This window comes from Cebus imitator, unplaced genomic scaffold (genome assembly GCF_001604975.1).
Source record: "Cebus imitator isolate Cc_AM_T3 unplaced genomic scaffold, Cebus_imitator-1.0 Scaffold169, whole genome shotgun sequence".
In the NCBI taxonomy this organism is placed as follows: Eukaryota; Metazoa; Chordata; class Mammalia; order Primates; family Cebidae; genus Cebus; species Cebus imitator.
Genome location: NW_016107484.1, coordinates 1,019,236 through 1,032,619, shown reverse-complemented (window position 1 = coordinate 1,032,619; position 13,384 = coordinate 1,019,236). Strand labels below are relative to the sequence as shown.

General features: G+C 49.1%; 1 protein-coding gene across 2 annotated transcripts in view; it reads right to left on the bottom strand.

The window, feature by feature from the left end:
* Window positions 1-13,228, bottom strand: part of LOC108315151 (MLX interacting protein) — a 65,809-nt gene extending 52,581 nt beyond the window's left edge. For both annotated transcript variants that reach the window (XM_017544294.2, XM_017544295.2), the window contains exon 1: window positions 12,694-13,228. In XM_017544294.2, the coding sequence (XP_017399783.1) occupies window positions 12,694-13,106 (413 nt within the window). In that variant the 5' untranslated portion in view covers window positions 13,107-13,228. The remainder of the gene's footprint in view (window positions 1-12,693) is intronic.
* Between the last annotated feature and the right edge of the window lie 156 nt (window positions 13,229-13,384).

Sequence of the window (13,384 nt, the reverse complement as noted above, 5' to 3'; positions counted from 1 at the left end):
GCCTCCCAAAGTGCTGGGATTATAGGCGTGAGCCACCGCGCCCGGCCGGCTGTAAAGGTTTTAACAAACTAACTTTACAGAGGATGATCTTGCAAGCTCTGTGGAAGGTGGAGAAACCAATTCCCCAGTCATTTTCAGTCTAGAAGGAATGCTCCAAGGAGGTCACTTTCCCAAACATTCCTCCACTTACTGTGCACAGTAAAGATACAGAATCAAGGAATTTCTAGACACTGACATTTTAGGATCTCTAAGATCATCTGATCTTACACTTCCCAAGTCAGATTGCTAAAGATAATGTTGAAAATCAAAACTGTTTTCAATATTTTTGAAACCATAACAGCTTATTGAGACATAACTTACATACCATCAAAGTGACCTTTTAAAAGCGTTCAGTGGTTTTCAGTATATTCAGAGTTGTGTAACTATCACCACCCTAATTTTAGAACATTTTCATCACAGCCTCAAAGGAGAAAAAAAAAAAAAAAACCCGTTAGCAGTGACTATCCATTTTCCCTTCCCCCAGCCGTTGACAGCCACTACCCTGCTTTCTGTTTCTATGAGTTTGCTACTCTGAAACTTTCACATAAACAGGATCACAAATGTGGTCTTTTGTGACAGGCTTTTTTCACCTAGTGTAGTTTCCAAGGTTCTTCCATGTTGGAGCATGCATCAATACTTCATTTCAAAAGCTGTTTTCAATATTTTTTCTTTTATTTCTGGGAAGATAGCTTCAGGTAGATCAATCTTTTTCAAAGTATTTACTTGCCCATGATAAAGCCACGATAGTCATTCTTTAAATAAATGTAATTTTCCTAACATTTTATGAATTATGATAACTAAGAAAATTATCAAATATACAGGAAAGTTGAAATAACTGTACAATGAATACTTAAGTACCCACCACCTGGATTCTACAATTATTACCACTAAGCCATCTCTCCATCCATTAATCCATCTTATTTTATTTTATGGTTTTTTTTTTTTTGAGACGGAGTCTCGCTCTGTTGCCCAGGATGGAGGGCAATGGCAAGATCTTGGCTCAATGTAACCTCTGCCTCCTGTGTTCAAGCAATTCTCCTGCCTCAGCCTCTCAATTAGCTAGGATTACAGGCGCATGCCAGCATGCCAGCTGATTTTTTATATTTTTGGTAGAGACGGGGTTTCTCTATGTTGGCCAGGCTGGTCTCGAACTCCTGACCTCAAGTGATCTGCCTGCCTCACTCTCCCAACGTGCTGGGGTTACAGGCGTGAGTCACCACACCAGCTGGGTAAGGCTTATTTCATTCAATATAATGTTTCTGAGATTCATCCATGTTGTAGCATATACTGATAATTTGTTTCTTTTTAAATTACTGAATGCACTGTTCCTAAGGTAATGCCTTTCAAAAAAATCAAGCCATGAAGAAGAGTAAGGTTGGTAACCATGACTCCAGTCTAATCCTCTCTCTCTTGCATCTCCCACCCTCATTGGCACCAAGACATAGAGGAGCTAAGTGGTAGACGCTAACCTGTGGCACCGCTGTCCTGTGGCTTCCATCACACTAGGCTCACATTCCCAAACGGCAAGAATCATCTTTCCACATACCTCACAGCCATTTCCTTCTCACCCCGTAAGGTGGTTCCTAGCTGATTCTGTAAGAGAGGCTTATTAGAGGGAATGGGAAGTCAATATCCGAATCACAAAGGCATTAGGTGGTTCCTCAAAAACATGTCAGTGAAACAAAATGTAGTACATCCAAAAAACTGAACACTATTCGAGCTAAATACTGATGTGTGCTACAACATGATAAACTTTGGGGATCTTACTGAGGTGATGGAATGTCCCAGCACTGGGCTGTGACAATGACTGCACAATTCAAAAAGAAATCACTGAACCTTCCACTTACAATGAGCACATTTTATGCTATGTAAATTACACTTACAGAAAGCTGCTTTAAAAAGAAAAAAGTCTGACTACAAATGGATGCAAGAGGCTTCTGCTCCAAGGCAGAGAAAGATCTGTTTGAAAATTTAAAGAACAAAGAAGCCAATTTAAAAGACCCCCTTACTCAACTAGAAAACAGTTGTTTAAAACAGCCAGCTAAGATAATTATGTACAGTTTTAAGAATGCATTGAAAGTGTTTCCTTTTAATAAATAAAAGGGATTTATTGATTTGCTTTCTCTCAAAAGCTTAGTATCAGGCCAGGCACAGTGCTCACGCCTGTAATCCCAGCACTTTGGGAGGCCAAGGTGGGTGGATCACTTGAGGTCAAGAGTTCAAGACCAGCCTGGCCAACCTGATAAAACCCCGTCTCTACTAAAAATACAAAAATTAGTCAGGCACGGTGGTGGGTGCCTGTAATTCCAGCTACTAGGGAAGCTGAGGCAGGAGAATTGCCTGAGCCCAGAAGGCAGAGGTTGCAGTGAGCCCAGATCACACCACTGCACTCCAGCTTGAGCGACAGACTGAGACTCCATCTCAAAAAGGAAAAAAAAAAAAAAAATCAACAAAAAAGCTTAGTATCAAGCTATCTGGGCAGGTCCCAAGTGCCAGTCTTAAAATGAGGCAGCCCATTTGTGAATGGGCTGGTTACCATGTGGCCATGTAAGCATATAAAAAGGTTCTTCAGGCTGTTCTGTTTGTTTGCTTGCTTGCTTGTTTGAGACAGGGTCTTGCTCTGCCATCCAGGCTAGAGTGCAGTGGTATGATTATAGCTCTCCAGCCTCCACTTCCTGGGCTCAAGGGATCCTTCTGCCCCAACCTCCCCAGTAGCCGGGATTATAGACACATGCCACCATGCTTGGCTAATTTTTTTTATTTTTGTAGAGATGGCGGTGGGGTGGGGCGGGGGGTGGGTCTCGCTACAATTACCAGGCTGATCTCGAACTCCTGGGCTCAGGCAGTTCTCCTGCCTCAACCTCCCATAGTGCTGAGATTACAGACTTGGGCCACTGCACCCAGCCTCTTCAGGCTGTTCTTTTTTTTTTTTTTTTTGAGACAGAGTCTGGCTCTGTTGCCCAGGCTGGAATGCAGTGGCATGATCTTGGCTCACTGCAACCTCTGCCTCCTAGGTTCAAGCGATTCTCCTGCCTCAGCCTCCCAAGTAGCTGGGTCTACAGGCATGTGCCACCACACCCAGCTAGTTTTTTTGTATTTTTAGTAGAGATGGGCTTTCACCATCTTAGCCAGGATGGTCTTAATCTCCTGACCTCGTGATCCACCCGCCTCGGCCCCCCAAAGTGCTGGGATTCCAGGCGTGAGCCACTCCACCTGGCCCAGACTGTTCTAGAATACTGGGTGAATATTTGAAAACCAGGCTAATTTCCCTACTTTCTATATAAGAAGCTATTTTTTTGTTTTGGCCACCGAATTTGCCTCATGGGAGCACAGCAAACACCCTGCCCTCCTTCCCTGCCCACAGGCCTAGAAGGAAGGAATAGTAACCAGCTTTCAAACTGGATCGCCCACTCGCAAAATATTCCTCAACAGAGAAACTGCTTCCCCTCTCCAATGCCTGAAAACTCCCCCAGGCCGCTGCTTCTACCCACAGCCACCTCGTTGTGGGAACTGCTCAGTCTTTTTTTAGGAGCTTTTTCTCACTCCTCAGCCTTTCCTCTCCTTCACCCAATGGGGATTCTTCATGCTCACTTCTGAGACTTAAAGGTGAATGACATGGAAACTTATTTCTAGAATTATTTCTCCAGATCCTGGACCCACTTCTGGAGCTACCCAAATCACCCCATCTCCACTGCCTCTTTCTAGATTTTTCTGATGGTACAGTCAACTCCCAAATACATCAAGAACGCTAGGCTTGGAGAGGTCTCTGGGGATTCAAAGCCAACAGTATTTCCCCAGCACCACCAGACCCAGTTGAGCAGAAACAGCCCGCAGGAGGTACATTTTCCCCAGCACTCAGAATGCAAGCTCCAAACTCCAAAGCCACCCCTCGAGAGGGACAGCAGAGCTCAGGGGGCAAGAAGAAACCCAGGGCACCTAGGCAGGGCAGAGCAAAGTGGACAGCTGTGGTGCCCACCACACTGACACCTCCTCAGGCCTTCTCAGGGAAGCTACCTGCCCTCTGGCTATCAGGGCAGCACTGGGGCAGCTGGGCTTGGTGCACTGTGGTGTCCTCAGCATGACGCACCCCGCTTCATAGCGGATCGCTCCTTCTCCAACCTTCCTCATTTCAGTAATGGCCCCAGCTCTCAGGCCAAATCTCAGAGTCACTGTTGACTCCTTTCTTTCTTTCATCTGCCAGGTCCAACTCACCAGCAAGTCCTTAAACCACCCTGAATCCAGCTCCTCACCATGTCGGCTGCTACCGTCCTAGTCTGAGGCTGGAGTTCCACAGCTGCCCAACTGGTAGCCTTGCCCCTGCTCTCGCCCTCCTTACACCCATCTCCTGTAGACTGGCGCGAGCCACCCTGCAGAGGTAAACCAGTATTTCCCAGTGCAATCCAAACCGTCTCCTAACTTCTTACCCTGGCCCACGGGCCCCTTGCCTCTTCTATCTTACCTCTTACTGCTCACCCCTGCCCTCAACATTCTAGCCAAGCCGGCCTTCTTTCTAACCCTACGATGGCACCAAGCTCACTCGACCAAGGGCCTCTGCCTGGGCTTCTTCCTGCACCTGGAACGACCATGGTGCCTGGCTCCTACTAGCCACTTAGGTTTCAGAGTTCACCCGGAAAGGTCATCTGCCTCAGAGGACTTCTCTGCCCAGCCTAAAGTATCTGCCCAGCCTCCCCAGCCCTAGCACTCTCTAACTTTCATCTTCTTTCCATTCTTGCCTGCACTCACAATATAAGATCTGATGTGCTGATGATCCCCCCACTAGAATAGAAGTCCCATAAGGGGAGAGGACTAACCCATCTTGCTTTATCCCCAAGGGCTAGAACCATGCCTGCACACAACATGATGTGCCTGATTAATACTTCCGGAGGGAAAAAGCACTCGTGCTGGGGCAGCCAAACCCAGACCATAGCCAGCCTCATGCTGTGGGGCCCAGCCAGGATCCCTCTCAAACATCAGACATGGAGACCACAGGGCTAATTCAATTAGACAACTGGCAAAGAGCGCTGATGGTCCCAGGAAGCTCATAGTGAGGTCCATATCTGAAAACACAGGCCGTAGCAGGCTCAAGCTTGGCGGATGCAGAAGCTTCCAGGAACAGAGCTGTCCACCAGAGAAGAAACAGGGTGGTGGGTGAGAGCCAGTGGCAGCCAGAAGGCGGGATGCAAAGCGGGTGGGGGCCAGCCTATGAAAGCCAATCTCTTCAAGGAGTCTGGCCTAACAGTGAAGAAGAGCATCTCCCCCTGTTGGGGACCTAGCACTGCCTGGAACCCAGGACCAGTTTCCACTGAAATCTGCCAGTCCTGGAGTTAGCATGAGGTAATCAGCACCCCCATTCCCCAGGCTAGCAGTGGGCCCCTGATTCATGCAGAGAGGTCTGCCTAAAACACATTGGAATTCAGCCCTGTAGGCTGAATGCTAATCATAGACAAGAGAACTCCAACAAAATACAGAAAGCAATCATCTAAGACACTGGCTATCAGGGCTGTACAGTTTATACCCAAGAAGTAATTCAATTCTAGGGAGTGAGAGCTCAGGCTCCCATTGGCCATTACATAAATCCTTTTAAAAAAGGAAAATTAACTTTCTGCAATGCTCTATTATAGAAACTACACCAGGGAACAAGGATCCACTTCACAAACCTTTCCTTTTATAACCAGGGCCCTCCTATCACTACATGCCCCGGCTGGTGCCGAGGACACACGGCATAGCTCAGTCTTACACCAGGGTAGGCTCCTGTGCTCTCCTGTAGTGGAAGAAGAGTGAAGATGAGTTGCTGTCGCTGTAACAAATTACCACAAACTTAGTGGCTTAGAACAACAGACTTTATGATTTTACAGTTCCGGAGGTCAGAAGTCTGGTTTGGGACTCACAGGGCTAAAACCAAGGTCCGGCAGGGCTGCGTTCTTCCCAGAAGCTCTGGGGGAGGCCTCGTCTCGTTGCCTTTTCAAACTCTGAGGGGCCCATATTCTAATCCTATGGCCTTTCCTCCATCTTCAAAGCCAGCAGCAGCAGCCAACGTCCTTCCTCCACTGCTCGCTCTCTGGTTCTCTCTTTGATTCCCTTTTAATTTTAAGGACGCTTGTGATAACACCAGGCTCACTCGGATGATCCAGATAATCTCCCTATTTTAAGGTCAGTAGACCAGCAACCTTAATTCCATCTGTAACCCCAATTCACCTTTGCCATATAACCTCATGCAGTCACAGGTTCTGTAGATGAGGATGTGCACATCTTTGGGGGGCCATTAATCTGCCCACCACACCAGCCCAGGCAGGCCATGATACAAACATCATCCAGCAAAAGCACTTCTCCTGTTGTCCCACTCCACGCCAATGTCCCCTAAAGCACGTTCCACAAAGCTTGTGTTTGTCTATACAGAGCTGAAGATAAACAGGAGCCGCTTAACTTGTTAGCCTGCAAGCAGGAAAATAAAAACAAAAAACAGCTTGACCAACATGGTGAAACCCCATCTCTACTAAAAATACAAAAATTAGCCGGGTGTGGTGGCGTACCTGTAATCCCGGCTACTCAAGAGACTGAGGCAGGAGAATCTTTTGAACCCAGGAGGTGGAGGTTGCAGTGAGCTGAGATTGCACCATTGTACTCCAGCCTGGGCAACAGAGTGAGACTCTGTCTCAAAAAAAAAGATTTTGCTAAGGTTATAAAGTTGGCTTCCAGGTCCCTGAGTGTCCCTTTCAATCCATCATATAATTCTGAATCGTCTAGGCTGCGCCGACACTGTTAGGCTCAGTGGGGAAGTCAAAGGTGAAGAGAGCAGGGATTCTGGTAAGCCGGGACCACACCATGACACAGGCCAAATGACATCAGGGCGGCTTCCAGGGGCATGTGATGCCCATGCACTCTGGGAAGCACAGGGTTTCAGTGGCAGGGAGGGCAGCACAGAGGGACGTGGAGTAGCCCGAGCCATCCGCCTTCCCCATCTGGGTCCCCCTTCTGGAGAGGAACTGGCACTTACACTCCCCTCTAACAGCAGCCGAGCTTTTGTGGGCAGATAAGGGAGGTCACTTTTTTGCTAGAGACATTTTTCCACAGACAAGTTGCCTAATCTCTTGCAACACAGCTAATTAACTTCTGAGCTTGATTTTTAATTTATTTGTTTATTTAAATGAGGACTCCACCACCACCTATCTGAGAGCGTTGTTGGGTGAGTTGCTTAAGATCAGGAAAAGAGGCTGAACACAGTTGCTGACAGCCTGTAACCCCAGCATTTTGGGAGGCCGAGGCCAGTGGATCACTTGAGGCAAAACCCCGTCTCTACTAAAAAGAAAAAAACTTAGCTGGGCATGGTGGCGTATGCCTGTAATCCCAGCTACTCTGGAGGCTGAGGCAAGAGAATCCCTTGAACCCGGGAGGCGGAGGTTGCAGTGAGCCAAGATCGTGCCTGGGTAACAAGAGCAAAATTCCATCTCAAAATGGAAAGAGAATGTGGAACAAAATAAATGCTCAATTTATGTGAATTCTCTTTTCTTCTCCCACCCAGAAAATAACCTCCCTCCATCATCTCCTCTAGCCTCATTGCCCAGACTCTGTTTCCCCAAGTCTAACAACCCTTCCTCCCCTTCCAGCATGTGGGCAATGAACCAACCAGCCTCTACATACAGTGGAAGTTTGGTCCCACACCGATAAAGCGGGGAGCACTGGGGCTTCCTGTTCGGTAATATGATCCATAATCTTTGAGAGTTAACAGCAAAAGGGGAGATACGCGTTAAACCTTGATGTCAGGAAAACCATCTGCACTGCTCCTGGTCATGTCAACACATGCATGCACACACACGCACTCTCTCAGTCTGGCTGAGACATCCTTCCCCGGTACTGCCACAAAACCTGGTCACAGTTCTCACAGCCCTTACTAACTGTTCTACAACTGTAAGTTACTATGCCTAGCCTGTGAGGAGAGAGACTGTTTTTCATCTCTTGCACCCCAGCTCCTGCCTCAGTGCACACCCCGCAATGGCACACTATCCAATGGTTAAAGACTGAAGAATGCAAGAGTAGAAATACTGCTTATCTTCGTTAGGACTGCAAAAGAGAAAAACCAATCTAGTTATTTGCGTGAAAGGTTTCCATTTACAACTGGTTAACTGTGTCTAGCATTAGAAGGTTCTTCTATTGGAAATTCAAGATTTGGAAGACAGAGTGCTCTAACCTTTGGTCCTTGCTATTCTTTAAGTCTGGCACAGATTCCCACCTTGATCAAGAATGAAGAGTTACTATACAAAGCATTCATGTAGGGGGCTACATCTTTTTTTTTTTTTAAGATGGGGTTTTACCATGTTGGCCAGGCTGGTCTTGAACTCCCGACCTCAGGTGAGCCGCCCACCTTGGCCTCCAAAGTGCTTCGATTACAGGCGTGGGCCACCACGCCCTGCCGGGGGTCCATCTTAGAAGCTTACAACCCAAGATTATCTTACAAGCCCTAATGTAAGTCTACTCAAACATCCGCTTTTTAAACAGAAACCCATTTTCCAAAAACTGATTATTTCTAAATACAGAAAAAGACCATCTCTTCCCCCCCACCCTGAAATATTCATACCAAGGCTCCCTGAGATAAGGAGTTTCTAAAAAGGCAAATAAAAGGAACCAAAACCAACCACAAAAAGCTACACACTAGACGTGTTCAGAATCTGTGGGCAGGGCTGGGCACCATGGCTCACTCCTACAATCCCATCACTTGAGGTGGAAGGACTGCTTGAGTCCAGGAGTTCAAGACCAGTCTGGGAGGCATAGCAACACCCTATCTCTACAAAAAATAAAAAATTAGCCAGGCATGATAGTGTGTGCCTACAGTCCCAGCTACTCAACAGGCTGAGACAAGAGGATTGCTTGAGCCCAGGAGGTCAAGGCTGCAGTGAGCTATGATCACATCACTATCCTCTAGCCTGGGCAACAGGGCGAGACCCTATCTCAAAAAAAGAGAAAATTCTGGGCCAGGCGTGGTGGCTCTCGCCTGTAATCCCAGCACTTTGGGAGGTCGAGGTGGGCGGATCACTAGAGGTCAGGAGTTCGAGACCAGCCTGGCCAACATGGTGAAACCTCATCTTAGTAAAAAATTAATTAATTAATTAATTAAAAAAAAAAAAACAACCATTCTGTGTGGGTGATGTACATGTGTGACATTCCTTACAGTGCTAAGAGGGCAAGAACCATGAACTATGTTCTGCAGTACATAGCTCCATTGTAGAGCCTCAGAAAGCACCCGGTCAAATCAAGAATGCTTCTATTTAGTATTTGTCAAGCAGGCATGCGAAAGCCCAGCTAAGACCCCAGTCAGATACACTATTTCCTTCAGTTCATAGATATGACACAGGCTCCTCATAAATGTCAGATGAAAACAAACAAACAAAAAGAATGTCAGATGAGTGCGGATGCAGAACTAAAATTCCGCCATCACCCGCCTGCTGTGCGGAGCCAGTTAACCCTCCTCCAGTCTGTTATTCGCCAACACCAGCCGCATTCCCAGAGGTTATCTCTGCTGATCCTCACTTCCACCTTGCAGGGAAGTTTTATCTTCCCCACGGAATAGAGTTCTTAGGGTTTAGACAAGGTATGCTAACTACCCCCCCACCACCATCATTTACACCTGGTTTCCCTTGGGCAAAGGCAACCCCTTCTCTCCAAAATGTCTCAATAATTGAGCACTTGTTTTCCGGACCAAATCAAGACCCTTTGCCACAGGGCTTCTCAGCAAAACAGAGTGAGAAGAACATGGAATCCCATCTGCACTGTTCCCCATCCAGCATGCCCTGGGCGCACTCACACCCAAGTCCTCAAACTCCCTGTTCCCCACCCAAAATCAGCCCTGGGCAAAGACCCTTCAGGAGGTGAAGCTGCTGCCATTTGAGGATCATGGTCGAATCCCTAGGCCACTTCTCAGGACTCGGTAAAAAATAACCACAACTTCCCCTGCACTTAGTTCCTCCCCAAAGACTTGCTGAACCTCATCTGGAAACTGCTGGGAGGCAGCAGCTAACAGGAAATCAAATAACAACAAAAAAGCAGAGTGTACCTCGGAGAGTTAGGCAGCTAGAACGAAGAGGCCAGGGGACAGACAGGAAGTTGAAGTTAGAAAGAACCTAGGCCAGAAACAGTCACAGAAGAGGAGACCCAGCTGGCCTTCCTCAGCCCAGGCAGGAGGGGAGGGCTCAGACAGCCGGCAGAGAAGGCACCAACCCCACAGGGATGGATGCCAGACCACCTCTGAGGTTAAGTCTTCTTTCTGTCCTGCCCACTCCTTTTTTTCTTTCTTTTTCTTTTTTAGAGATGGGGTCTGGCTGCATTGCCCAGGCTGATCTTGAACTCCTGGGCTCAAGCAATCCTCTACCTCGGCCTCCCAAAGTGATTAAAGTGTGAGCGACCGCACCCGGCATTGCCCCAATCTTGACCTTCCTTCCCTGAAAGCCAGGTAGTGGTCCTCACTAGGAGAGCTGGGGTCAGAAATTCACCTTCTCCTAGCTTATTTCTGTGCCAGAGGCTACAGCCCAGACAACTGGTTTTGAGTCATTTGTCTGTCATCCATACCAAAGTTCCACACTGCCAACTAAACTCAGGACTGGCCAAACCAGCCTCACACAGACAGTCAAAGGGCATCTTCATGAGAAAGGACTGGACAGATCCCATCCAAGGGCCTGTGGCATAGACCTTAGCGGGGACGACCTTAGGCACAGGGAAAAGCAGCAAAAGGAGAGAGCAAAGAGTGCAAGGTAAGCTTGAACCAAACTGATGGTGCATTTTGCAATCAAGAAAGTTAACTGAACAATGGCTGGCTGCCAAAATGTTTTTGAAATAAATGAAAGAAAATGCCATTACTAAAATTCTTTGGTGTTGTTTAATAAGCCTTTAGGTTACCCCAACAGTGCAAAGGGGAGACTGATTTCGTTTTCATTCAGCAGAGCTTACTTAGGTGAGACCTTCCCAGCCCATGCCTCTGGTGACTCAATCATCCATTCTCTCCCTGTATAGGTGACATTTATATTAAAATAAAGAAGAGGATTAAGTTTTCTTAATAAGACACATTCCAGTCTTTCACCTCAAGCTTTGTTTGAAAAGGCTCTCTCGAGGCATAGCATATCCTGTGATCCAGTTGGGTTTGATTACAATGGAAGTGCTCAAAATCTGAGACTGGAGGGCGCACAGAGCTGCAGACTCAACACCATTTGTTTTTTAAAAAGGAGAACATCTTTACAGGCTCAGTGCCAGCTCAAACTGGCAAGACCAGAGAATCAGCAGAGACTGACCAATGTGCAGGGTACGGGGGATGGGAGGAAGAGCTACGGGAACAGATCATCAGGGAAACCTTCAAGAGAGGAAATAGGGGTGTTTCAGGAACATAACAAAGAACAAGTTGACTAATCGTTTATTCCTGGGATGGCGGCAGTGGGGGTTGGGGGTGGGGGCAACCAGAGCTGAGTGTCTAGTATTTTAACTTCAGTTAAAGGCGTAATGTTTAAACCTGGATATGCTTGGAGCTCACAAGCATATCCAGGTTTAAACGTGGGGTGGGGGGCAGGATATTCCTGCTTTTTCATTACACTGTTTCTGGAGTCTCCTAGGAAACTTCTCCCGAGATGCCTGCAGAGCAGATCTAAGACAGTCCCAGCCAGTCCAGTTACTAATGCAACAGGCTCAACTCAGCAGCGATCCTATCATGAGTTTTACGCAGGGTCGAGCTGCTCAAGGCCGCTGCTGTCCGCCCAAAGAAGTTCTGTTGCACAGGCAGAAAAGTTATCTGCAGCAAATGCCTAATATTCATACTGGGGAAGAGAGAGAGAGTGGAAAAGTGCTTTAATCTTTGAGCACCAGGCATTTTCCCTGACTTGGAAAAGAGGGATCTCTGCCCAGAGCCGAATCCACATGTCAGGATGGTGTCTGGGATGTCTGCCCTCAACACTGACATCTCCCTCATATAATGTTTCAGGACCGGCCAGAAAACCCTCCGACTTGCCAGGAGGACAGACTGCACCTCCAACAGCTGTGGCACCAAAAGTCTTCTTAGGAGGCACCCAAAACTCTCCCGAGATGGGGGAGGGCCTCCCGATGAGCCGGTTGTAAGGGGGCCAGCCTCCAGGTGCAGGGACACCTAACTCTGGCCAAGCACTGGAATAAGCAATTTACCCATCTCACTCCATCCCCACAACAGCCCCTGGGAGGCAGACACTACAGTCATTCCCCTTTGATAAAGGAAGAAACAGGCTCCGAGGTGTTACACAACCATTAAACAGCAGAGCCAGCCTCCAGACACCCCGAACAGGTGGTCCTGACCACTGCTGGACATGCGGGAAACACACAAAGCGTTTGGGGGACGGAGTCGATAGAGTCGGGTAACACAAGCTCCAGCCAGTGTTTATACCTCTTTCTCCTCCAAGATCGGTGGCCCCAGGATACTGGAGGGGAGGGCCTGGATGGGGAACGTGAAGCCGAAAGGACCCCGGAACTGCTGGCAGGGGAAGCGGCCAGGACCCCGGCCCCTCTGACAATGCGGGGAACCCCAGATTCATACACCCTCCCGAAGGGGTAAGACCCAAAAGAAATGCATGAAGCCACGGAGTTGCCAGGTGGCCCTTCCCTCCACGCTCGTTTTGTCAAAGAGGGGCATCCGGAGGTCGCTGGGGTCCCTACCTGTAGGCCAAAGTCATGCACTCGAACAGCTTGGTGAGCGAGGCGTCGATGGACAGGTGGCAGGAGCTGGTCTTGCCGAAGCTGTAGGTCTGGCAAGTCTGCTTGTTGACCGTGTCGAAATCGTAGCCCTTCTTGGGCGGGTGCTCCCGGTGCGGGGACGACACCATGAAGTGGCCGCTGTGGATGATCTGCTGGCGGCGCGGAGGCTCGTCGCGGCCCAGCCCGGCCCGGGGCGGCGGCGGCGCGGTGCTCGCGTGGGCCCGAGCCGAGGTGGCCGCACCGGAGACGGGCGGCGGGGACGGCTCATCCGTGTCCGAGTCGTCGTCGTCCTCGGGCACCTGGGGCTTGAGCAGCACCGGGCGGCCCCGGCTGCGGGGCCGGCGCGGGGAGCACATGAAGACGTCGGCGGCCATGAGAAGGGCCCGGCATCCCCCGGAGCCCAGGGAGACGCTATAGCAGCTTGTGCTGATGGGCGCCGGCCCGGCCCGGCCCGCGCGCCGACTGTCCGCGAGCGCGCGGCGCGGCGGGAGGGGGAGGGCGCCGGCCCCGGCGTGACGTCACCGGGGCGTCTGGGCCAATCGGCTGCCCGCATCGGCCTCTTAAAGGCGCAGGGGAACGTTTCCTTAGCTAGCCGGACCAAAAAAAAAAAAAAAGGGAGCGGAGGCCACGCCTCCCGGCTCTGCCCCTGGCC